This window comes from Manihot esculenta, chromosome 3 (assembly GCF_001659605.2).
Source record: "Manihot esculenta cultivar AM560-2 chromosome 3, M.esculenta_v8, whole genome shotgun sequence".
Lineage (NCBI taxonomy): Eukaryota > Viridiplantae > Streptophyta > Magnoliopsida > Malpighiales > Euphorbiaceae > Manihot > Manihot esculenta.
Genome location: NC_035163.2, coordinates 30,496,506 through 30,522,469, shown reverse-complemented (window position 1 = coordinate 30,522,469; position 25,964 = coordinate 30,496,506). Strand labels below are relative to the sequence as shown.

General features: G+C 32.4%; 3 protein-coding genes and 1 pseudogene across 3 annotated transcripts; 3 read left to right on the top strand and 1 right to left on the bottom strand.

Moving 5' to 3' along the window:
- The first annotated feature begins 10,666 nt into the window (after nucleotides 1-10,666).
- Nucleotides 10,667-12,020, top strand: LOC110610264 (annotated as a pseudogene).
- A 2,439-nt stretch (nucleotides 12,021-14,459) lies between these two features.
- On the top strand, nucleotides 14,460-15,897 carry LOC110612341 (probable aspartic proteinase GIP2). The gene has a single exon (XM_021753099.1). It carries the CDS (start codon nucleotides 14,462-14,464, stop codon nucleotides 15,764-15,766), a length of 1,305 nt encoding a protein of 434 aa, XP_021608791.1. The 5' UTR covers nucleotides 14,460-14,461; the 3' UTR covers nucleotides 15,767-15,897.
- Nucleotides 15,898-18,146: 2,249 nt separating this feature from the next.
- LOC110612171 (probable aspartic proteinase GIP2) lies at nucleotides 18,147-19,656 on the top strand. Its single transcript, XM_021752873.2, has one exon. The coding sequence runs from the start codon at nucleotides 18,181-18,183 to the stop codon at nucleotides 19,492-19,494; it is 1,314 nt and encodes a 437-aa protein (XP_021608565.1). The 5' UTR covers nucleotides 18,147-18,180; the 3' UTR covers nucleotides 19,495-19,656.
- Nucleotides 19,657-22,168: 2,512 nt separating this feature from the next.
- Nucleotides 22,169-23,276, bottom strand: LOC110611693 (probable aspartic proteinase GIP2). The gene has a single exon (XM_021752080.2). The coding sequence runs from the start codon at nucleotides 22,700-22,702 to the stop codon at nucleotides 22,184-22,186; it is 519 nt and encodes a 172-aa protein (XP_021607772.1). The 5' UTR covers nucleotides 22,703-23,276; the 3' UTR covers nucleotides 22,169-22,183.
- Between the last annotated feature and the right edge of the window lie 2,688 nt (nucleotides 23,277-25,964).

The following is a 25,964-nucleotide window of genomic DNA, read 5'->3' as shown; positions in this document are numbered from 1 at the left end:
ATAATATAAAATTTTTAATTTATAAAATTAAGTAGACAATATTAAATATGAAAATAATCATATAAATATATATATATATATATATATATATATATAAATATATAAAAATAATAATAATAATGATAACAATAATTTATTAAAAAATTTAATAATTTAAAAATATATATCTATTTAGAAAAATGTATATAGTAAAAAATAAATATATAAATTAATAGTAAAATTACACACTTAAGGATAGAAATATATAAATTAATCATATATATATATGGTTATATAGTTTAATATTATTTAATTTTTTTAAATTTTAAAATCATGGAGAAATAAATAATATAAATAAATATTAAAAATATAGTATTTATAACTTTTTAATTAAAAAATATTAATAATATTATTTAATATTTATGAATAGTATTTATTATTTTACATTAAAAATTATTTTTAGCTCATATATTAAATTTGTTTCTATGTATAGTGATAGAATTAATTTATTTTTTTTATTATAAATTTAAAATAAAATTATATAATAATTATATTTTATAAACATACATTTTATAACGTTCATATTTAATTAGTTCATAAATAAGAGTATTATTAAATACATTTATGAGTTTTATAAATTAATTTAGTTTACCAACCTCTTAATGAGTTCACTCACGGGTCTTCTAGCGAGCTTGATCGATGAGTATTTTAACAAATCTGCTCACGAATCTCTTGATGAATTAACTTGCGAATTTTTTGATAAATTAGCTCGCGAGTCTCTTAACGAGTTAACTCATGAATCTTAACCAGTCGAATACTACTAAACTCAAGTTTGGCTCTTTTAATAAACGAGCTAAAAAATTGAGTTCAACCTCGACTCATTTAGAAAATGAACTAAACCCGATAAAGTTTTTATCGAGTCGAGTCTCGAATAGCTCACAAATAATTTAGTTCGTTTACAACCCTAAATTCTTTAAGACTGCAACTTAACCAATTTTGTATGACCAAATCAGCCTTGAAGATTAATGAATTTACTAAGTCATCTGACAAGGGACGTGTGATAAATGGTATCAGAGTTTCATTGTGAGGGTAATTTGGAATCTTAAGGATTACTTTGGAGAACTCTTTAACATAGTCCCGAATATTTCCCAGTAAGTCTGTAACGACCCGAAAATCGGACCGCTATCGACGCTAGGATCCAGATCGGCTTAAGGCCGCCGGGACCTGTAGCAAGCCAAACATTCATCCTGTGAACCTGTTTAATCCCATACATGATCAACAACATACATAAAAATTTTGAACTTTTTTTTCCATTCAATCACCAAACTCAACCTGTGCATGCACTATTCATAAACATAAACATTAACCCCATCTTGGAGTCCTCATCAATGCTCCAATGGGGTGACATAACATAAATTAAGTTTGGTTTACAAAAATCATCATTAGACATTAAGATCATGTACTAGAAAGGGATTAACATAATACTATGGTCAAGCACAACTCTAAACTTTCATAAGCATCAATACATAATATTTCTATATCATCCTTTTACATTACATCGTATCCATGTCCACATCTAGCTATTACATAATACATGACTCTACTCCTGCTGACCTCCTGGTCTACCCTGTACCTGCAAACCTGGGGGTTAAGGGAGAGGGGTGAGCTATAAAGCCCAGTGAGCAGAATAATTAAACATTCAATTTAAATTTCATGCTTTCATGAAATGCAACATATCACAAACAATTCACATCAAGGATGAACTTGTCACCATTTAGCCCTCCATATAGTCTAATCATGCCAGGGGCGTAGTGCAGGCACGCCTGGACTTCCATAGCATAACATACATATCCAACATACATTGCTCATAAATGCACAGTAAACCCATAAACTCCACATAAACCTACACATGCATTTCTACCCCAAGAAACTTCATAAAACTTACTTAAAACATTAAAGGAACTATGGATCTACTCTTACCTCTTGAAGAACGAGATGAGAGACGATCCAACTTGGAGATGGGAGAGATCTCAACTCTTTGGTCTCCAAGCTTCCAAAACTCGCTCTTTTGTTCAAATATCTTCAAATCAACATAAAGCTTATTAAAACGTGAAAGATCGAAGGAAAAACATCTAAAATGAACCATGGGAGAGCAATAACTCACCGTGGCCGAAAATGGGGAGAAAACTCGCCCGTTTCGGCCATGGAGCTCTTATATAGGGGCTGGCAGACCACCTTTCGGCAGCCTAAAGTGCCTCCAAAACTCATGCAAGTTCGGCGGCCTAACATGAGGTTCGGCGGCCGAACCTTTGAAACTTTCAGAAGCCTAACTTGCCCCCCTAAATAATCCCACGTTCGGCGGCCGAACTTGGGGTTCGGCGGCCGAACCTGGGGTTCGACGGCCGAACCTGGGGTTCGACGGCCGAACCTGGAAATGTCTCCTTGGTCTTTTCATTTAAAACTTAATTTCCTTTTTGCTTAAAACCATAAAAATACATTAAAACATTTATGAAAACATGTTTTTACCCTTCTAGAGGTTTCCGACATCCGAGATTCCACCGGACGGTAGGAATTCCGATACCGGAGTCTAGCCGGGTATTACAAAGTCGATCTTCTCAATTTGGCTCTTGCTTTCAGGGCTGCATTATCCGAGTAAAATTGTTTCTTCAAGTCTTTTTAAAAGTCACTCAAAATAGTAATTGTGCATAGACCTATGTCAACATAACGCCTCTTCCACCACACCATAGATATATCCGCCAAATACAAGAATGCATTATCAACCTTGGCACCTAAATCCGTGATCCAATGGCTCTAAAGAACTGCTCCAAACTCTACAAGAAGGTATCAATCTCCTTTGCATTCCTAAAGCCTTTAAAAGGGGCATGTTTAGGCATCTCCATCCTTTATGGAGTGGCTATCATCTCCATGGACAAAAATAGACTAGCAACATTCCCTTGCGCAACAGCTTTCTTCAGCAAGATGAGTTCGTCCATCACTTCGCTTACTCTTCCAAGCACTCGATCAAGCTCCTCCCCTAAGAACCGATTTTCTTCCTTCAACATGGCTATTTTCTCCCCAAGATTATGGCGTGTAGTCTTATTGTCACTAGCCAGTCTTTTGATGGTAACATTTAAGGCAATTTGCACCTCCTCCCAGAACTCATCTGCAGCTGTCGTGAGCTCCTTAAAGTGCAAGCGATCTCCTCAAACTTCTCCTCGCCATCCATGAGCTTCAGCTCCACCTTAACCCGCCTAGTTTCCACATCACCCATCTCACTAGAAACTTGAGAGGGTTCGCAAGACTTATTTCTAGATCCCTTCTTACGTCTAATAGATTGTGTCAAAAGGTTGTTCTTCACGACTAGCTTTGTAACATCCCAAAAATAAAAAAAAAATAAAGTAAAAATAAAAATAAATAAATAAATAATTGAAATAAAATAAAATAAATAATAAATAAAAGAATAAGAAAAAAGAAAAAGAGAAGAGAAAAAGAGAAAGAAAAAAAAAGATAAATAAAAATCTAATTTAAAGACAAGTGGCAATGGTTAGCCACTTAACTAAAAACAAAAAGAAAAAGAAAGAAGAAAAGGTTGGCACAGAAGAAAAAAACCAAATTTTCTCCCATTCTCCTTCTTCTTCCCATCAATTAAGAGGAAGTACCCATTTCTCTATCTTTTTTTTTCCACACCAAAATTTCTTCAAAATATTACCTCCAATCAATTATCCATCTTATCCCAACACCTTTTCAAAGTAGAATTTGAAGAAAAACATCTTATTCCAACACCTTTTCAAAGTAGAATTTGAAGAAAAGAAGAAAAATCAAGAGAAAATTCAAGGTTGAAAGAGAGTGAATAGTAACCAAGGGTTTGGAAATTTAAAGGTATGTTAGGGGTTTTTTTTTAGGTATATTTCTTATCATTTTATGTGAATATTTATGAGAAATATTGTATTAATTTGATTTATTGGTTTATTTTTTTTTTCATGAAGAAGTGGAAGGGAAAGGAAAAGAAAAAGAAACTTAGAGAATTTTAAGCTTGTGGAAGATCTTGGGAAGGTTTGTGCTCAATTCTATTTCAATAAATACAAGAAATTGTTATTTATGTTCTATTTGAAATTTTACTACCCTAATAGAAAGACCAAGGTTGCTAGTGAAGAAAAAAACCCATTTTTCTTCCATTCTCCTTCTCCTTCCCGTCAACTAAGGTGAAGTACCAATTTCTCTATCTTTTTCTTTTTCACACCAAAATTTTTTCAAAATTTCACCTCCAATCAATTACCCATCTTATCCCAACACCTTTTCAAAGTAGAATTTGAAGAAAAGAAGAGAAATCAAGAGAAAATTCAAGGTTGAAAGAGAGTGAATAGTAACAAAGGGTTTGGAAATTTAAAGGTATGTTAGGGGTTTTTATTGTAGGGATATTTCTTATCATTTTATGTGAATATTTATGAGAAATATTGTATTAATTTGATTTATTGGTTTATTTTTTTTCATGAAGAAGAAGTGGAAGGGAAAGAAAAAGAAAAGGAAACTTAGGGAATTTTAAGCTTATGGAAGATCTTGGAAAGATTTGTGCTCAACTCTATTTCAATAAATTCAAGAAATTGTTATTTATGTTCTATTTAAAATTTTACTACCCTAATAGAAAAACCAAGGTTGGCAGAGAAGAAAAAAAATCAATTTTTCTCCCATTCTCCTTCTCCTTCCCGTCAACTAAGAGGAAGTACCCATTTCTCTATCTTTTTTTTCCATACCAAAATTTCTTCAAAATTTCACCTCCAATCAATTACCCATCTTATCCCAACACCTTTTCAAAGTAGAATTTGAAGAAAAGAGAGAAATCAAGAGAAAATTCAAGGTTGAAAGAGAGTGAATAGTAACCAAAGGTTTGGAAATTTAAATGTATGTTAGGGGTTTTTGTTGTAGGGACATTTTTTATCATTTTATGTGAATATTTATGAAAAATATTGTATTAATTTGATTTATTGGTTTATTTTTTTTCATGAAGAAGAAGTGGAAGGGAAAGGAAAAGAAAAAGAAACTTAGGGAATTTTAAGCTTGTGGAAGATCTTGGAAGGTTTGTGCTCAACTCTATTTCAACAAATTCAAGAAATTGTTATTTATGTTCTATTTGAAATTTTACTATCCTAATAGAAAGACCAAGGTTGGAAGAGAAGAAAAAAACCAATTTTTCTCCCATTCTCCTTCTCCTTCCCCTCAACTAAGAGGAAGTACCCATTTCTCTATCTTTTTTTTTCACACCAAAATTTCTTCAAAATTTCTTCAAAATTTCACCTCCAATCAATTACCCATCTTATCCCAACACCTTTTCAAAGTAGAATTTAAAGAAAAGAAGAGAAATCAAGAGAAAATTCAAGGTTGAAAGAGAGTGAAGAGTAACAAGGGTTTGGAAATTTAAAGGTATGTTAGGGGTTTTTATTGTAGGGATATTTCTTATTATTTTATGTGAATATTTATGAGAAATATTGTATTAATTTGATTTATTGTTTATTTTTTTTCATGAAGAAGAACTGGAAGGGAAAGGAAAAGAAAATGAAACTTAGGGAATTTTAAGCTTGTGGAAGATCTTGGGAAGGTTTGTGCTCAACTCTATTTCAATAAATTCAAGAAATTGTTATTTATATTCTATTTGAAATTTTACTACCCTAATAGAAAGACCAAGGTTGGCAGAGAAGAAAAAAACTCATTTTTCTCCCATTCTCCTTCTCCTTCCCCTCAACTAAGAGGAAGTACCCATTTCTCTATCTTTTTTTTTTTCCACACCAAAACTTCTTCAAAATTTCACTTCTAATCAATTACCCATCTTATCCCAACACCTTTTCAAAGTAGAATTTGAAGAAAAGAAGAGAAATCAAGAGAAAATTCAAGGTTGAAAGAGAGTGAATAGTAACCAATGGTTTGGAAATTTAAAGGTATGTTAGGGGTTTTTGTTGTAGGGATATTTCTTATCATTTTATGTGAATATTTATGAGAAATATTGTATTAATTTGATTTATTTGTTTATTTTTTTTTCATGAAGAAGAAGTGGAAGGGAAAGGAAAAGAAAAAGAAACTTAGGGAATTTTAAGCTTGTGGAAGATCTTGGGAAGGTTTGTGCTCAACTCTATTTCAATAAATTCAAGAAATTGTTATTTATGTTTTATTTGAAATTTTACTACCCTAATAGAAAGACCAAGGTTGGCAGACAAGAAAAAAATCAATTTTTCTCCCATTCTCCTTCTCCTTCCCGTCAACTAATTAAGAGGAAATACCCATTTCTCTATCTTTTTTTTTTTCACACCAAAATTTCTTCAAAATTTCACCTCCAATCAATTACCCATCTTATCCCAACACCTTTTCAAAGTAGAATTTGAAGAAAAGAAGAGAAATCAAGAGAAAATTCAAGGTTGAAAGAGAGTGAATAGTAACAAGGGTTTGGAAATTTAAAGGTATGTTAAGGTTTTTTTTAGGGATATTTCTTATCATTTTATGTGAATATTTATGAGAAATATTGTATTAATTTGATTTATTGTTTATTTTTTTTCATGAAGAAGAATTGGAGGGAAAGGAAAAGAAAAGGAAACTTAGGGAATTTTAAGCTTGTCGAAGATCTTGAAAAGGTTTGTGCTCAACTCTATTTCAATAAATTCAAGAAATTGTTATTTATGTTCTATTTGAAATTTTACTACCCTAATAGAAAGACCAAGGTTGGCAGAGAAGAAAAAAAACCCATTTTTCTCCCATTCTCCTTCTCCTTCCCGTCAACTAAGAGGAAATACCCATTTCTCTATCTTTTTTTTTTTCCACACCAAAATTTCTTCAAAATTTCACTTCCAATCAATTACCCATCTTATCCCAACACCTTTTCAAAGTAGAATTTGAAGAAAAGAAGAGAAATCAAGAGAAAATTCAAGGTTGTAAGAGAGTGAATAGAAACCAAGGGTTTGGAAATTTAAAGGTATGTTAGGGGTTTTTGTTGTAGGGATATTTTTTTATCATTTTATGTGAATATTTATGAGAAATATTGTATTAATTTGATTTATTGGTTTATTTTTTTTCATGAAGAAGAAGTGGAAGGGAAAGGAAAAGAAAAGAAAACTTAGGGAATTTTAAGTTTTTGGAAGATCTTGGGAATTTTAAGTTTGTGGAAGATCTTAGGAAGGTTTGTGCTCAATCTATTTCAATATATTCAAGAAATTGTTATTTATGTTCTATTTGAAATTTTACTACCCTAATAGAAATACCAAGGTTGGCAGAGAAGAAAAAAAATCAATTTTTCTCCCATTCTCCTTCTCCTTCCCCTCAACTAAGAGGAAGTATCAATTTCTCTATCTTTTTTTTTTTACACACCAAAATTTCTTCAAAATTTCACCTCCAATCAATTACCCATCTTATCCCAACACCTTTTCAAAGTAGAATTTGAAGAAAAGAAGAGAAATCAAGAGAAATTTCAAGGTTGAAAGAGAGTGAATAGTAACAAAGGGTTTGGAAATTTAAAGGTATGTTAATAGAAAGACCAAGGTTGGCAAAGAAGAAAAAAACCCATTTTTCTCCCATTCTCCTTCTCCTTCCCCTCAACTAAGAGGAAGTACCCATTTCTCTATCTTTTTTTTTTTCTCCTTCTCCTTCCCCTCAACTAAGAGGAAGTACCCATTTCTCTATCTTTTTTTTTTCCACACCAAAATTTCTTCAAAATTTCACCTCCAATCAATTACCAATCTTATCCCAACATCTTTTCAAAGTAGAATTTGAAGAAAAGAAGAGAAATCAAGAGAAAATTCAAGGTTGAAAGAGAGTGAATACTAACCAAGGGTTTGGAAATTTAAAGGTATGTTAGGGGTTTTTGTTGTAGGGATATTTATTATCATCTTTTCAAAGTAGAATTTGAAGAAAAGAAGAGAAATCAAGAGAAAATTCAAGGTTGAAAGAGAGTGAATAGTAACCAAGGGTTTGGAAATTTAAAGGTATGTTAGGGGTTTTTGTTGTAGGGATATTTATTATCATTTTATGTGAATATTTATGAGAAATATTGTATTAATTTGATTTATTGGTTTATTTTTTTTCGTGAAGAAAAAGTGGAACGGAAAGGAAAAGAAAAAGAAACTTAGAAATTTTAAGCTTGTGGAAGATCTTGGGAATGTTTGTGCTCAACTCTATTTCAATAAATTCAAGAAATTGTTATTTATGTTTTATTTGAAATTTTACTACCCTAATAGAAAGACCAAGTGAATAATAATTTAATTATATTAGTATAATCAAAGTTTGAGAAATAATAGATTTAATAGATATAAAATTTTAAAATTTATATGTAATTTAACCAAAATTTAAGTTATGGATATTATGAAATGACTCTATTTTCTTTGATAGAAAAATAATTTGGTTAGATATAATGATACTAAAAAAAAATGAAAAAAATTAGTAGACTAAAAAAAAAGGAAGAGATATTAGATTAGATGGAAAAAAACAAAAAAGAAGAGATACTATTTTTTTTCTAATCTAATATTTTTTTTATTTATCACAATATACCTTATTTCATTTTTTTTAATTTCTATTTTTATCTTATATTATTCTTATTATTCTTCAACATCATATTTACACTATGTCTCATTTTTCTTATTCCTTTAATTTTTATTTTCTTTTTTCATCTCATCTAATATCTCTTTTTTTTGTTTTTTTTCCATCTAATCTAATATCTCTTTCTTTTTTCTTTTTTTTAGTCTACTAATTTTTTTTATTATTTTTTTAGTGTCACTATATCTAACCAAATTATTTTTCTATCAAAGAAAATAGAGTTTTAGAGATGTTGTATATGGTTGGTATTAAATATTTTTTTTAAATATTTTAAGTTTGATATAAATATGGATGATTAGTATAAGTTTCTGTGTTAAGATTAATGAAATGTTATGAAGTGTTTGATCTGAGATAAATCTGTGTTGATGTTGAAAGAAGTTCGGGGGTTAAGATTGAAATTGATAGAAGTGTGATATTAATATTCACAGGTGGAATTAAGTCCATATTTTAGGGGAAACTCGGCTGGATTTTCGGTAAAATATATATATATATACCATGATTTACATGATATAAAATAAAGGAAAAATAAGAAAACTGTTACAAAATGTAATGTCTCCGACTCTGTTAATTAAATAACCGGGTAGGGGGTGTTACAAGCTTGGACACTATAGATTGCTTGCTTTATTGATTTTATCATGCTCACTTTTTTCGTGCTCTAATACCATTTGTCACGTCTCTTATCAAATGACTTAGTAAATTCGTCAATTTTTAAGACTGACTTAGCTATAAAAAATTAATTAAGTATCACATATAATCTTAAAAATTGACAAATTTATTAAGTCATCTGTAAAAAAACGTGACAAGAGTCTGCTATGACCTTTAATCATGACAAATTGATCCAATTCATGAGGTTGGACTTACGGAAGCTCCTTAGAGTGTGTCACATATCGCATGTGCAGCTATCAGCTTTAAGGATGTTTGAGCCATATAATTACATAGCCAATTTGCCATGTATAGCCAAAATATTGGTAGATCTACGCTACTCTCAATCTATAGCAATTATATTGAGAAACGGTGATATCTTGTAAAATTGTTTACATAATATAATAAATTAATAAAAAATAATAACTATATAAATATAGTTTAATAATAAATGAATATATTATTAACTAATTTTTTTTATAAAAAAATAAGTATTTTTATACAGTTGTTCATTTACTCTTGGTTTGTTGTACCTTGATATTATCACTTCAATATATATTTTTTTTTAATTTAATAAAATATTATATAGTAAAGTGATTATACCATGCAAAAAGTGCATAAGTCAATAATAATAGACAATTATATAAAATAATTATTTTTTTAAAAAAATTACTAATTAAATACCATAATTTTAAAATTTACTCATTCGATCATTACTAAGTTATATTCTTATTAACTTCTTGTATGATAAGTAATCCTATGTAGTACCGCTTGATGTATAATTGCTGAAATTTAACACCAATTCTCTAGTTTAAAGCATTCGGGAGCTTAGATGATGGAACTGCCTTGAATAGGGATCCACTTCTAAAACACTAATTTGAATTTACTCAATAATTTTCATTACTCTTGAATATTTATGGGTTAATGCTGACTTCACCTCTATATTTATTACAAATCTTCAATTTAACTAACTTTAATTTTTGTATTAAACTAATTAAGAAATTTCAATTTAAACTAAAATTCTTTATTTATACAAATATAATTAACATAAAAATCAAGATAATGATTTTTTTAATTATATTTAAATATAAAATATTAGCCTAAATATTTTTAATTTTTTATTCTCAAATTGAATTTAAATTAAAAAAAATTGAATATAATTAATCCTCCAATAAATAAAAACTGCAATAATACATTTATCCTTTTAATGACCGTACCTAACATGAAGTTGTCCCTCGGCTTCACTAAACAGCTTTATTCACGTGGAATAAAAGACACCTCGTAGGAGTGAAAATAATAATAAAATAAATTATCTAATTCACACGGATTGAATATTAATCAGGCTCTTAGGTTTTTCTTTTTATATATTTTATTCAATAAATTGAAAAATATTATAACAAAATACCAAGTGGGAAATTGAATAAAGACCCCAAGGAGCTATAAAACGGCATCCAACCCATCACATACTTCACCAACAATGGAGCTCTCCTACAATCTCCTACTCTTTTTCTCTCTCCTCTTCTTCATTAACCCTTCCATAGTTCAATCATCTTTCAGGCCCAAAGCTCTGCTCCTTGCAGTCTCAAAAGATCCTTCCACTCTCCAATACCTTGTGCCACTCAAGCAATGAACCCCTTTAGCTCCAGTCAAGTTAACTCTTGACCTCGGAGGCCAACATCTCTGGGTTGATTGTGAAAAAGACTATGTTTCCTCCTCCTACAAACCTGTGCGTTGCAAATCAGCCCAATGTTCACTTTCCAAGTCAAAGACTTGTATCACTCAGTGCATGTCTGGCTCAAAGCCAGGATGCAACAATAACACATGTGCACAGTTCCCTGACAATACTGTGACATTCTCTGGAACCATTGGTGAGGTGGGTCAGGACGTTGTTTCCATTCAATCCACTGATGGGTCAACTCTTGGTAGAGTTGTTTCTGTGCCTAAATTGATTTTCACTTGTGGTTCAACACTTCTCCTGGAAGGTCTTGCAAGTGGTGTCAAGGGAATGGCTGGCCTTGGAAGGACTCGAATATCACTTCCTTCTCAATTCTCTGCTGCTTTTAGCTTTCACAGGAAGTTCGCCATTTGCTTAAGCTCTTCCACAAATGAAAAGGGTGTTGTATTCTTTGGTGATGGGCCTTACGTTTTGCTTCCTGGTATTGATGTCTCCAAATTTCTCATTTACACCCCATTGATTATCAACCCAGTAAGCACATCATCTTCATCCTTTGAAGGTGAACCTTCCGCTGAATACTTCATTGGAGTGAAATCCATCGAGATCAATGGAAAAGCTGTTCCATTGAACTCGTCATTGTTAAGCATTAATAAACAAGGATTTGGAGGAACAAAGATAAGCACTGTTGTTCCATACACAGTAATGGAAACATCAATCTACAATGCAGTTACAAATGCTTTTATGAAGGAACTAGCTAGAGTCCCTAGAGTGGCACCTGTGGCTCCTTTTGGTGCGTGCTTTAAGTCGACCAACATCGGCAGCACTCGACTTGGGCCAGCCGTGCCTCAAATTGAGCTTATCTTCCAACGAGGCGGTGGGTGGACGATTTTTGGTGCAAACTCAGTGGTTCAAGTTAAACGTGATGTGATGTGTCTTGGGTTCGTAGATGGAGGTGTGAATCCCAGGACTTCAATAGTCATTGGAGGGAGGCAATTAGAGGACAATATTCTACAGTTTGATCTAGCTGCTTCTAAGCTTGGATTCAGCTCTACACTGTTGTTTAGACGGACGAATTGTGCTAACTTCAACTTTACCTCTTTGGCTTAGTGGGATTTTCAGAACTTTTTATTTGTGATTCGATGCTATATTATGTAACGTTGCATGCGCTGTTGGAAGAAATAAATTCCCATTTGTCCATGGACTTACTGAGTATTCTACTTCTATACTATAAAAGAAGGAAGCACACCATGTGCATATGGCATATTCTTTCTTTGAATGTCGGACTTCCATTTATTTTAACGAAGAATACGCCTCGGCTAGTACGAGGATGGCAAGAATATTAACTCCAACGGTAATTAATGTCTAGTATGACATTAACTCCAAGAATATAGTAATCCGACTACGCTTAATAATATTATAGTAAAAATTAGAAATAGCTGTGCCTCATAGCTTTTTTCTTTAGGAGAAGTATTTCATTATAAGGCCAGGCCAGGCCCAACTAGAATAGAGCTACAATCTTCAAATTCAGAAACAAGTCCACATATAGGAAAATTTATTTTATTTTGCATGCAATGATGGTTATATATTAATAATTAATTAAAATAAAAATTATATAAAATTTATAATAATTAATAATTATTATAAATTATAATATTCAAAAAATCAGATACATATCCAAAAAAAAAAATCTAATTTATTCAGGAAAACAAAACACCATAATTCAGGAAAACAAAAAGAGCTAAAAAATTAAAATTTTAACTGTCTATTTATAAAAAAAAATATAAAAATATTAAAATGACTAACAATAATGATTTTTTAAATGATTATTTAATATATATTATTTTATTCATCTATATTTTTTAAAAAATTTATAATTTAGTCTATGAATATTATCATTATTTATAAGTTAGTCCCTATATTTTTAAAAATCTATTAAAACGTTCTTATTTTTTCAATTTATCAATGAAAAATTTCTCCCATTTATTTCTGCCATTAAAAATATAACAAAATACCAAATTATCCTTCCTCTTCTCATTCTCCTTCTCCTTCGATTTTTTTTTTCTTTTTCTTCTTTAAGGAGGAAAAGAAGGAGTCGATTATTCTTCTTCTTCATTATCATTATCTTCTCCTTCTTCTTCTTATTTCTCATCTTCTTCTCCTTCTTCTTCTTTCTCTTTTTCTTTTTTTTTTCTTTTCTTTTCTTTTCATTCTTTTTTTCATTATCATCTTCTTTTTTTTTTTTTTTAGGAGAAGAGACTATTTCATTAACGAGGAGAGACGATAAAAATGTTTCAATAGATCTAAGAAAATATAAGGACATTTTAATAGATTTTTAAAAAAAATAAGAATGTTTTAATAGATTTCTGAAAATGTAAGAACTGACTTGTTAATAATGACAATATCCAAGAATTGAAAAAAAGTTTTATTTGAGGATAAAATTAGATTTTAAAAATTTTTTCTTTCATCCCTCTCCCTCGTTAAAACTATTTCGTTGATAAAAAAAAAGAACGTTTTAATAGATTTTTGAAAATACAAAAATTGACTTATTAATAATGACAATATCTAAAAATTAAACAGTAAATCTCTTTTAAAAAAAAATAAATGTATAATACTTACTATTCTATTAAAATAATAATAATAATTAATATTCATTGAGTTCTATAATTTTTTTAAATTATTTTAAAATTATTATTCACTATTTTTAGACTCTAGTAATATATAGATTAATTATTATTATTTTATTTTATTTTATTTTTAAAAATATTTTTAATATTTAATATATTTAAAATAAGCATAATTAAAAAATTAATAAAAATTATATTTTATATATATAAAAAAGTAAAGTAGATAAAATTATAATACAATATGAGTAATTAATTAAAAAAACTAATAATTAATTACATTTTAAACAGCAATAATATAGACTAATGTATTATTAAGTTGGAGTGGAATTGGGAATCACATAAAATTTTAATTTTTTATTTAAGTATCAAAATAAACGAGGACTTTGAAGCACGTGGAGAGGGTGGAATATCTATGGCTGGAAAGGGAAAAAGACAAAACACCGGGGTCATATTATTTATTTATTTTTGTTATGTGGACTCCTTTTGTTTATTTGAAGGAAAAATCTAGAAAGCAAATTGCCATTTGTTTATAGCCAATTAAAAAATGTATGGAGATTTGCGCTGAGAAACTCCAATTTCCCACATGCAATTATTGCTTGATTTGGATATGCATCTGCTGTAAATTCCTACGTATACCCAAACTATGTGAGGATCTATTCCACACACATTTTAACAAAATATAACACTAAATTATTCTTTTTAGAATTTTTTATCCATCTCATTAATTATAACAATCCATTATAAGAATAAATTTATTATACATACAACATTAATTTATAATTTTAAGAATCTATTGGGTATATCTATATATAAAATTAAAGCACAGTCAAGGTCAAATTATTTGGCTTTCATTTTTATTATATTTTATTATATAAATAGAAAAATATTGTAAAAAAATACCAATTGGTAATTTCAATAAGGACCCCAACGAGCTATAAGATGGCATTCAAATCCATCATAGAACTCGCCAACAATGGAGCACTCCTACAATCTCCTAGTCTTTTTCTCTCTTCTCTTCTTCATTAACCCTTCCACAGTTCAATCGTATTTCAGGCCCAAAGCTCTACTTCTTCCAGTCTCAAAAGATCCTTCCACTCTCCAATACCTTGTCCAAATCAACCAACGAACACCTTCAGTTCCACTTAAGTTAACTCTTGACCTCGGAGGCCAACATCTCTGGGTTGATTGCGAGCAAGGCTACGTTTCCTCCTCATACAATCCTGTCCCTTGCAAATCAGCCCAGTGTTCACTTTTCAAGTTCAATCTTTGTGTCACTGCGTGCCTTGCTGACCCGCAGCCAGGATGCAACAATAACACATGTGTCCATTTCCCTGGCAATACCGTTACGCACAATGAAGCCAGTGGCGAGGTTGCTCAGGATGTTGTTTCCATTCAATCCACTGATGGGTCAAATCCTGGTAGAGTTGTTTCTGTGTCTAAAATGATTTTCACTTGTGGAGTAACACATCTCCTGGATGGTCTTGCAAGTGGTGTCAAGGGAATGGCTGGACTTGGAAGGGCTAAGACGTCACTTCCTTCTCAATTCTCTGCTGCTTTTAGCTTTGACAGGAAGTTTGCCATTTGCTTAAGCTCTTCGACAAAGGGCAATGGTGTTGTATTCTTTGGTGATGGGCCTTACGTTTTGCTTCCAAGTATCGATGTCTCCAAATCTCTCGTCTACACCCCATTGATTCGCAATCCAAATGCAGCATCTTTATTTTATGAAGGCGGTCCTTCCTCTGAATACTTCATTGGAGTCAAGGGTATCAACATCAATGGAAAAGCTGTTGCATTGAACACATCATTGTTAACCATTGACAAAGAAGGAATTGGAGGAACCAAGATAAGCACTGTAGATCCTTACACAGTAATGGAAAGAACAATCTTCAAAGCCGTTACCAAAGCTTTTATCAAGGAACTAGCTGGAGTTCCTAGAGTGGCACCAGTGGCACCTTTTCGTGTTTGCTTTAACTCTGCGAATATCGGCAGCACTCGAGTTGGGCCTGCTGTCCCACAAATTGATTTTGTCTTGCAAAGAAAAAGCGTCCTCTGGAGCATTTTTGGTGTAAACTCGATGGTTCGAGTTAAAGATGATATGCTGTGTCTTGGGTTCGTAGATGGAGGCGTAAATCCCAGGAGTTCAATAGTCATTGGAGGGTACCAATTGGAGAACCATCTTCTACAGTTTGATCTAGCCACTGCAAAGCTTGGATTCAGCTCTTTACTGTTGTTTGGACAGACAACTTGTGCCAACTTCAACTTTACCTCTGTAGCTTAGATGGATTTTGTTGTATTGTTTCCTTGTAATATTATATTACATAATATAATACTGCACGTGCTGTTGGAAGAATAAATACACATGTGGCCTTGGACTTATCCATTAATAGATTATCCGCCTAATTACATTGCTGTAACTTTACCAACAAAAGAATTTTGGCGTTTTAAATTTAAAAAATTGACATTTATTTAAAGGGTAATTAAAATAATCTCACGATTTTAATACAAAGAAAAACAATAAACTTTATTTTTAATAAAATTATAATCTATCTTTACAGCTTTTACATTATTTTTCCCAAATTTGAGGGGAAAACCAAGGCAATCTTTAAAAAAAAAATATATTTTTTTGGATCTAAGAGAATAAGAAAAGAGAAAACGAAGTTAAAAAAAAAAAAGAAGTTATGAGACTTAGGAGCACATGGAGATGGAGATGGAGATGGAAATGAACCAATGGAGAGAACAACAGCTTGGCATACCCAGTGCTAGATTTTGATGCATGTGCAGCTACCAGCTATTTTCAATTGATCTCTAGGGCTCAGTAGTCTTCTCAGTGGATTTTTTCCTCGCCCAATGTTAGACTTGACATTATAACAGATTGGGGTTAATTATTAAAATAATATTTTTAAAAAACTATATACCACTTAGTGTGAAATCAAATTAAGTAATATTAAGTTAGCATTTTTATTTTTGAAAAACATTACAAATGCCATTGACAACGATAGTGATATTAACTGTTCTGTAAGAAATGATTTTATCAAAAAAATTATCATTAAATCTTTATAATTATTAAATATATAATATATAAAATTAATTTTTAATACCATTCCAATTTAATACAACTATAGTTTGCGAACTATAATTAATTTTATATAATTATATAAAATTAATTTTTTAATACGGTTTTAATTTAGTATAATTATGAAAATTATAATTAATTTTATATAATTGTATATTTAATAATTTAAATCTATTAAATTTGATTAAAACTTGATCAAAATTAATCAATAGTATAAATGATTAAAATTATACGAACTAAATAATATAAATAATTAAGATTACATAAATTTAAAAGTATAAATATAAATATTAAAATAAATTTATTAGCTTTATTTTAAGAAATGATTAAAGAGTATGATTTTATAAAATACTAAAAATTTTCATTTTGATTTAAATAAATAAGGACTACACAATTAATTTTAGTGATATATCAAAGGAAGATTGCCAGAATTTGTAATCTTTTTATATCTAAGGAAGGTCTAGAAAAAAACTAAAAACTAAATTTGGGTTTGAATGATGGATTAAAAATATTAAATTTATTTTTTTTATAAAAAGAATAAATAGCACTATTCTTAAACACTGATATAAAAAATATATGTATTCCTTATATATGTTTTACAAGTCTAGGCCTGTCATGTGGTGTTGCGTCATTTAACTTATGCTATTTTATTTATTTATTTTCCAAACATGTGTTTATTTAGTTTTTCTTTTTCTTTTTTTTAATCAAAGTGCTGTAATTCCTATGTATAGCCACACTGTTTGAGGATCTATTTGACACACATTCTAACAAAAAATTCTCAAACAGTATGGCTATACATTGGGAGAGATTTCTCTCCTTTTTGTTTTTTTTTATGAAGGTTAGCCTCTTCTCTCTGTTGGTGATTGTGCGATTTTTTACAGTCTCTTTCGAACAAAGAATGGTTTCTTTCCGGTTCTAGACGTGGATCTACTTCCCGACCACTAGCGCTGGTATATACATTGTAACAGTCAGCTGCCTGCTTAGCGGAATTACGGCAACTGACCGTCCCACATCAGAAAATTGAAAGAAAATTAATTTGTATATAATAGCTAGCACAGAACTACTAAATAACTTGGATTAACCATTTTGGGCCAAGTGAAAAGTGGGTTCAAAAGTTATTTGAGCCAGTTCGGGCCCGGCTATTTCAATTGGTATCAGAGCCACCCTGAGTCAGATAAATTGTGCGCAAGGAAAGGGCTATCCGTAAGAGACGAGGTGGAGCCACCCGAGTTACTAGCTAATAAAAATGTTAAAGCTATTAGATTTTTTTTTTTTTTTTGAGAAAAAAAAATGCAGAATCACAGCCAAATATAAAAAACACGAATTATTTATTTGGTCTAAGGAAAAAAGAATACCAAGTTACCAAAAACCGTTATCGGCTTATGGGATTTAGAAGCACACGGAGATGAAGATGGAGAGGCAGTGTCGACTGAATTTGACTGGAAATGGATACAGACAAAACATCATAATTCAACAAAACATAAATATAATAACAAAGAAATTCTAAAATACTGCAACTCTGGATCTGCAAAACAACTATAAATAGAGGCTTCCAATTTCATTCCTTCACAGACTTAATTTCTCTTGCTAATCTCTATTATATTTACTTCCTTCATTTCATGGCCTCCTCGTTTGCTTGTTTCCTTCTCCTTTGTTTTCTTCTCTTCTACACCTCTCCTTCCCTAGCTAGAACACCCTTTAGACCCAAAGCCCTTCTCCTTCCAGTTTCCAAAGACTCATCAACTCTTCAATACCTCACTCATTTCAATCAGAGAACTCCTCTTGTGCCTGTAAAATTAACTGTTGATTTAGGTTCCGCATTCGCCTGGATTGATTGTGAAAAAGGCTATGTCTCATCCTCATTTAGGCCTGTACGATGCGACTCCGCTCTTTGCACACTTGTTAATTCAAAAATGTGTACCAGTGAGTGCTATGGAAGCCCCAAACCAGGGTGCCACAATAATACATGTGACTTGGCCCCCGGCAACACGGTCATAAGACTTAGCACTACTGGTCAGGTTGGTCAAGATCTGGTATCTCTTCAATCTACCAATGGAATGAATCCTGGTAAATTAGTATCGGTGCGTAATTTCGTTTTCAGTTGTGGTTCAACTTTTCTCTTAGAGGGTCTTGCTAATGGGGTTACGGGCATGGCTGGCTTCGGAAGAAGTAACATTTCACTTCCTGTTCAATTCTCTGCCACTTTTGGCTTTTCAAAGAAATTTGCCATTTGCTTGAGTTCCTCAGCACAATCCAATGGAGTCATATTTTTCGGTGACTCACCCTATGTAATGCTTCCCAATAATGTTGATCTCTCCAACTCCCTTACATACACCCCACTTAAACTCAATCCTGTTAGTACTGCAGGGACTTATTTTGAAGGAGAATCATCTGTAGAATATTTCATCGGAGTTAAGTCCATCAAAATCAATGGAAAAGAAGTTAAACTTAACAAGACTTTGCTATCCATCGATAAAGAAGGCAACGGAGGGACTAAGATCAGTACTGTTAAGCCTTATACAGTTTTGGAGACTTCAATTTATAAAGCTGTAACTAAAGCTTTTGTCAAGGAAATGAAAGGTGTCCCTAGAGTTGCAGCTGTAGCACAATTTGGAGTGTGCTTTAACTCAAAGAACATAGGTAGCTCTCGCGTTGGACCAGCTGTGCCACCGATTGATCTTGTGTTGGAGGGCAAGAAAGTGTTGTGGAGGATCTGGGGTGCAAACTCAATGGTGCAAGTTAATAACGAAGTGATGTGTTTGGGGTTTGTAGATGGAGGATCAGAACTTGTGACGACCCCTGTCATCATTGGTGGGCATCAACTGGAGGACAATCTTCTACAGTTTGATCTTGCTACTTCAAGGCTTGGGTTCAGCTCTTCTCTTCTGTTTAGACAGACAACGTGCTCTAACTTCAATTTCACATCAGTGTAAGGCTCATATATATAATTATATAGCCTTTGCCTACAAATAAAAATTGAATTTCTAATAAAAGAGAAAAGAATTCTTGATCCGCCTAATCCATGAGCTATGGTTGGCGGCTGCAAGTTGCAATTAAGTTATATATTCTCTTGTGAATAAAGAAAATCTTGAATGAAGAGCTGCATGATCTATGAGGATATATATATGTGTGTGTGTGTGTGTGTGTGGCGTGTACGTGCGTCGAACTCAAATGCTATTGTTTGTCATTTATTTACTTTTCGTTTGTGAACCTGTTAAGAGAACAACAATTCGCCGTATCCAGTGCTAGATTCTGATGCATGTGTTGTTTTTCTGGTGCTTTGCATCCTTTCTCAACCAAAGAAAAAAAGAGCTTTGAATATACAGCTCTTCTAATTTGTAGCATGATGTGTTTGGTATCTGTGGTTTTATTTTTATGATTAATAACTTCTAAAGTTGAATAAATTTATAACGTCATATTCATATATTTATGAGCTACATAGCCAAAAACAAGAGGCCCAACAATCCCACCCAAATAATAGAGCCCGTAACCCCATAACACAAAATCCCTATAGGGAGACCAGCAAAACAGAAGCAAAGCAGTTTCCACCGCTGCTGGTCTTTCTTGCACCAGAGTTGCTGCACCCAGGGGCGGAGGGAAGGTATGGCAAGGGGCACGTACCGTATCGGCGACCGGAAAATACTTATTCAGGAGCGGAGGGAAGGTACGGTAAGGGGGCACGTGCCGTACCGGCGACCGGAAAATATTTTGAAGGGGGATGAAGGTGTTGCAGCGGCACAGCCGGTGCCCTACTAAAGGGAAGCTTCTGGCTCCATCACTGACTGCACCTGCTGGGGCGAGAATAATTAATCGACAGCATTTCCTGCTGAGATGTTTCTATCAATACAATATTTTTTTTTTAAAATGAACTTTCAATCACTGAACCTCACAAGAAGTTGTCCCTTGGATCCAGAAAGAGCTTCACTTCACATAGAATTAATGAATAACATACCGTACAAGCAAAAGATAATAAACGAAAGATATTTTCTACTAAATTAATTCACACAACATTCTATCAAAAAAGAACAAAAAAAAATCCACACAATATATATTATTTTTTATTATATTCATTTTAAAAATATTAAATTCTATTAAATATTAAAAATTTTAAAAAAAATTAAAAAAATTATAATAATTCATTTATATATTATTATAATAAAAAAATAAATAATAATTTTAAAACAATTAAAAATAAAAAATATATAAAAATTATGAAATGAATGGAGAAAAAAATAATTAACTTGCAAATTTTGGGGAGTATAATTTCCTACTATGATCTTATATTCATAACAATATAATTATTTCTAAATATGTATATTATTTATTTATTTTTAATAAGATTTAAAAAATATATTATCTAGATTTCATTGGTCATAGACCCAAAACAAATATAAAAACAATTTGTATTTAATAGATAAATTTTGTTTTTTTTTTTTTAAAATAGGAGTTGGGGGAGTCGAACCTTAAACCTCTCAATGCTACAAGAATGTACTTTTCACCAGATTAAGTCTCATAGTGCTGAATTTTATTTTATATATATAAATGTCTTTAATTAATAATATATCGGATTTAAGAAGAAAAACCAAAAGATATACGCGTGTTAAGGCGGTGACTAATGCCACCGTCGTTAGTCACAGTTTTGGATAAACCACAAGACTTTGACTTAGAAGATGTCAAAAGCAATGAGCTATCATCTGATAAAAATAATAATAATAATAATAATAATAAAAATAATAATAATAATAATAATAATAATAATAATTTGATGTTAATATTATTTATTAGATAAATAGTTCATACATCACTTTTTTTTAATTTAATATGAAAAGAATTTCATACATAACTTAATTGATAAACTCTTTGATTTAGTGTGATATATGCAAAATAGTAAAAAAAAAATTCTCCAATATGAATAATAATTTAGATTATTTTGCATTCACAATTTTATTTTATTAATAGCAATTATTTAAATGAATTGGAACTTAATTTAATAATGAAATAAAAAACAAAGTAATTATAAAAATATCCACTAATTCCAAGTAATGGCATATCCAAAGCTGCAACCTTTCTCACTGTCCTATTACCAGTACTTAATAACCATCATCTGCTCATCAAACACCTTAACAAATGACTTGTGGAGATGGAAGTCTCAAGAGTTGTATAAGGTTGCGTTGTAGTTATTCTTGAACCACCGACTCCTGTCTTGTGGAATTCAAGCAATGTGGAGTTTATTGGAATTGGCTTTTGGTTTACGAGAATAGATGTGATCTTGACAAAGTATTCAGGCAATTGTGCTCCTTCCAGCTTAGGTCATGATGCTGTGGTTTCATAATTGACATGGAGTTTGGTGGACGTAACCTTTTGAGTTGGGTAGCAATTATGTCCATATCAATGGCAGCTAGCACCATTGAATCGTGTAGTAGAAAATGCACAATATCTCACTAGCGAATTCAAATTTCATTATAAATCGACACAGTATTTGATATAATTCTTTTACAGCAAGATAAAAATTATTTTTTTCCTTGAAACAAATTAGACTAATCCATTATTACACACCTCAAAGACACTAAATATAACAAAACCACATGAAAGAGATGTAACAAACAAATAATAAAGCATCTTTTAAAATTTGAAGTTAGAGCACTCGACTTCTTGTAAGAGGAGTGTGGAAGTAAATGCAAGCCTTGAAGCTGCAAGATCAAACTGAAGAAGATTGTCTTCCAATTGATGTGCTCCAATATCTATTGATGTCGTTGTCAATATGGTGTCTGGACCTCTATCCACAAACCCTAAACACACCACATCATTGCTTACCTCCACCATTGAATTAGCTCCAAAGATTGCCCAATTCACATCCAAATTTTCAAACACTAAATTAATGTCAGGAACACTAATTCCAAGCAATGACATATCCAAGTCTTGTTTAAGATAACAATCTTTAAATGGTTCCACAGCTGCAACCTTTCTCACTGTCCTGTTTCCAGTAGTAACCAACATCTGCTCATCAAACGCCTTAGCAAGTGACTTGTAGATGGAAGTCTCAAGAGTTGTATAAGGTTGCACTGTAGTTATTCTTGAACCACCGACTCCTGTTTTGTGGAATTCAAGCAATGTGGCGTTGATTGGAATTGGCTTTTGCATAAGTCAATTTCAATTGTCGATTTGAATCGATTTTGTTAATCACATAACTTCACCAAAGCAGACAAGCTTTGACGAAGTACGAATGGATGATGGATTGGTACTGCTGAGATCTGAGAGTGGAAGTTGATATGGCCCAATGCTTTTAATTGCCTATTCATTTTTAGATATTTGCTCTTAATGACAGAATTAACTCTATTGTTGGATTAGGCCTAACTGCGAATACAAGCTAGCTTCGAGCCCATAAAGATATTCCATCCCATGCTTGGAAGAAGGCCTGAAATTTGAACCTCAGCTTGAGATTAGCTTCAAACATGTAAAAGCAGCGAGTAAGAGACCCTTCCCAAGTGATTCAACATGTGTTGAATCATAAGCCCTAACCAAGCAAATCACAGTCGTATATGGTAGCATAAGAAATATCATCATCATTAATGACTTTGGGCCTATATAAACCCATTGTAGTCTTGCAAATTTTCATCAAACCAAGTCTTCTTCTCAGCCATTTTCCTCCGAAGCTCGATGGCTTCTTCTATTGCTCCACTAGTCCTTTTCTGGTTGTTCATTTCCGTCTCTTCTTCCCTCTCACGAACACTTCAAAAACCCAAAGCACTTATGTTGAAATCAAACTTGTCTGTTTTTAAGTTTGTTATTAGTTGTCCTATTTTGTTTGCGTTATTTTCTCTAGTCAATTATTTTATCTATTCTTTAGGCAGTAGTGCCGTTGGTAGCTGAATAATAGCAACTAAAATAACTCTTTCTTGTATAAAAAAAATGTGATGGTTTAGAGGTTTTTATGGAGTGAATAACAATAAGCTCTTTTCCTCTACTTTATACTCTGTTCTACTCTATTTTACTGATTTAAAACTATTTTATGCTGACATTTGGTATCAGAACCCAGTTCGATTAAAGGCCTGAAACATGTCTCATCTTGAAATTGAGAGAGCAAGGAGAGAGAGAGAGAGCAGAAAGAAAGAGAGGATGCCTCAAATAGAGAAAGCATATCGAGTCCAGAGAAGGAGAGCTCGGTTACGCTAAAATATCCCATGCTGACAAAGAGCAATTATGCAGCATGGGCTATTAAAATGGAAGTTTTTATGATCGCCCAAGGTGTTTGGGATCTGATCGAGTCCGAAGGTCCAGTTGATAAGCGAAAGGATAAGATGGCATTGGCGGCTATCTACCAAGGTATAGGTGAGGATACCTTGCTTCAACTAGGGGCCAAGAGGACATCTAAAGAGGCATGGAATATGCTCAAAACTATGAACCAAGGCGCAGAAAAGGTGAAGGAGGTCAGAACTCAAACCTTATGGAGAGAGTTCGAGGCTTTGGGGATGAGTGATTCAGAGACAATAGATGAATTCTCTGGAAAACTCACCATCATTGTCAACAAATTGAGGAGTCTTGGTAACACAGTTGAAGATGAGAAGGTGATTAAGAAGCTGTTACGTTCTACTTCCTCAAAATTTCTGCAGATAGTTGCCGCTATAGAGGAATTTAGTGATCTGAAAACCAAATCAGTAGAGGAGGTAATTGGATCACTAAAAGCCCATGAAGAACGATTGCTTGGTTGCGGAGGCAGCTCAGATGAAACAGTTCTTCTTACTAGAGCTAAATGGAAGGCTAGAGAAGAGGGAAGTTCTTCTAAGAAAGCTCAAAATGACAATGGTGGAAGACGAGGAAGAGGACGAGGACGAGGTAGAATCGGTGGAAGATATCAAAGGCAGGAGGAAGAACCACAGGAGAGAAGGAAGTTTGACAAGTCAAAGATCAAATGCTATAATTGTGATAACATGGGTCATTTTGCCTCAGAATGCTTGTCGAAAGAGGAAGATGAACAAGCAAATTTAACTAAAAAAGATGATGATGAACCTGCTCTTTTGATGATTGAAGCGTGTGAGCCAAAGGTGCTACAAGGTGAAACTTGTATGGCAGCAACAAAAGGAATCGGGAGAAAAGAAACATGGTATCTCGATTCAAGAGCAAGTAACCACATGACAGGTGATGAAAATTGCTTCACTGAAATTGATTTTTCTGTTAATGGAAATGTAAAAATTGGTGATGGGACTGAAATTGGTATACACGGATTAGGATCAGTGTTATTCCAATGTAAAAATGGAGAACATTTGGCCTTAACTGATGTATATTTTATTCCAAAAATAAAAAGCAATATAATCAGTCTTGGTCAGTTTGATGAAAATGGTGGACGAGTGGATATTAATGGTGGACTCTGTAAAATTTATGACAGAGATAATAAGCTTTTGCTCAAGGTGAAAAGGCAGCGTAACCGATTGTACACAGCAAAACTTCAAGTTGCACAGAAGATTTGTTTGATGGCAAGCATAACAGATGCAAGCTGGCTCTGGCACGCACGTTATGGACATCTTAATTTTCAAGCATTAAAGATGCTCTCAAAACAGAAAATGGTGAAGGGACTGCCAAAAATAACTCAATTAAACCAGGTGTGTGATGGATGTATGGTAGGAAAGCAACACCGAACACCATTCCCTCACAATACCGTGTTTAGAGCTGAAGTGCAATTGGAGTTAGTTCATGGAGATCTTTGTGGACCTATCTCGCCATCAACACCAGGAGGTAACAAGTATTTCATACTTTTGGTTGATGATTACTCACGATTCATGTGGATTTTTTTGTTGAAGTGTAAAAGTGAAGCCTTTGAAGCATTTAAAAAATTCAAGAAGCAAGTAGAAAATGAAATTGGCAAGAAAATAAAATGCTTTAGAACAGACCGTGGAGGGGAGTTCATGTCATTTGAATTTAAGAAATTCTGTGAAGAAGAAGGTGTGAAGCGACATCTCACGGCACCGTTTTCTCCACAACAAAACGGTGTCGTAGAGAGAAGAAATCAGACTGTGATGGAAATGACTAGGAGCATTATGAAAAGCAGAAATGTTCCAGCAATTCTGTGGGGAGAAGCTACTTTAACCTCTGTTTATTTGTTGAACAAGTGTCCAACTAGAAGTGTCCAAGGAAAGACACTATATGAAGCATGGTGTGGGAAGACTCCAAATATACAACACTTACGTGTATTTGGATATCTTGCTCATGTTAAACAATTGTCTTCTCATCTTACAAAGCTTGAAGATAGGAGCACAAAAGGTGTCTTTCTTGGATACGAGGAAGGTACAAAGGCATACCGTGTCTATAATCCAATCAAAGAAAAGATGATGGTGAGCAGAGATGTGATTTTTGAAGAGGGAAAAAGCTGGCCATGGCATTCCGAAAATAAAGAAAAAATACAGAAAAA

Coding starts and splice junctions, on each gene's coding strand:
- LOC110612171 (XM_021752873.2), top strand. CDS start 18,181: ATGGCCTCCTCGTTTGCTTGTTTCCTTCTCCTTTGTTTTCTTCTCTTC.
- LOC110611693 (XM_021752080.2), bottom strand. CDS start 22,702: ATGCAAAAGCCAATTCCAATCAACGCCACATTGCTTGAATTCCACAAA.
- LOC110612341 (XM_021753099.1), top strand. CDS start 14,462: ATGGAGCACTCCTACAATCTCCTAGTCTTTTTCTCTCTTCTCTTCTTC.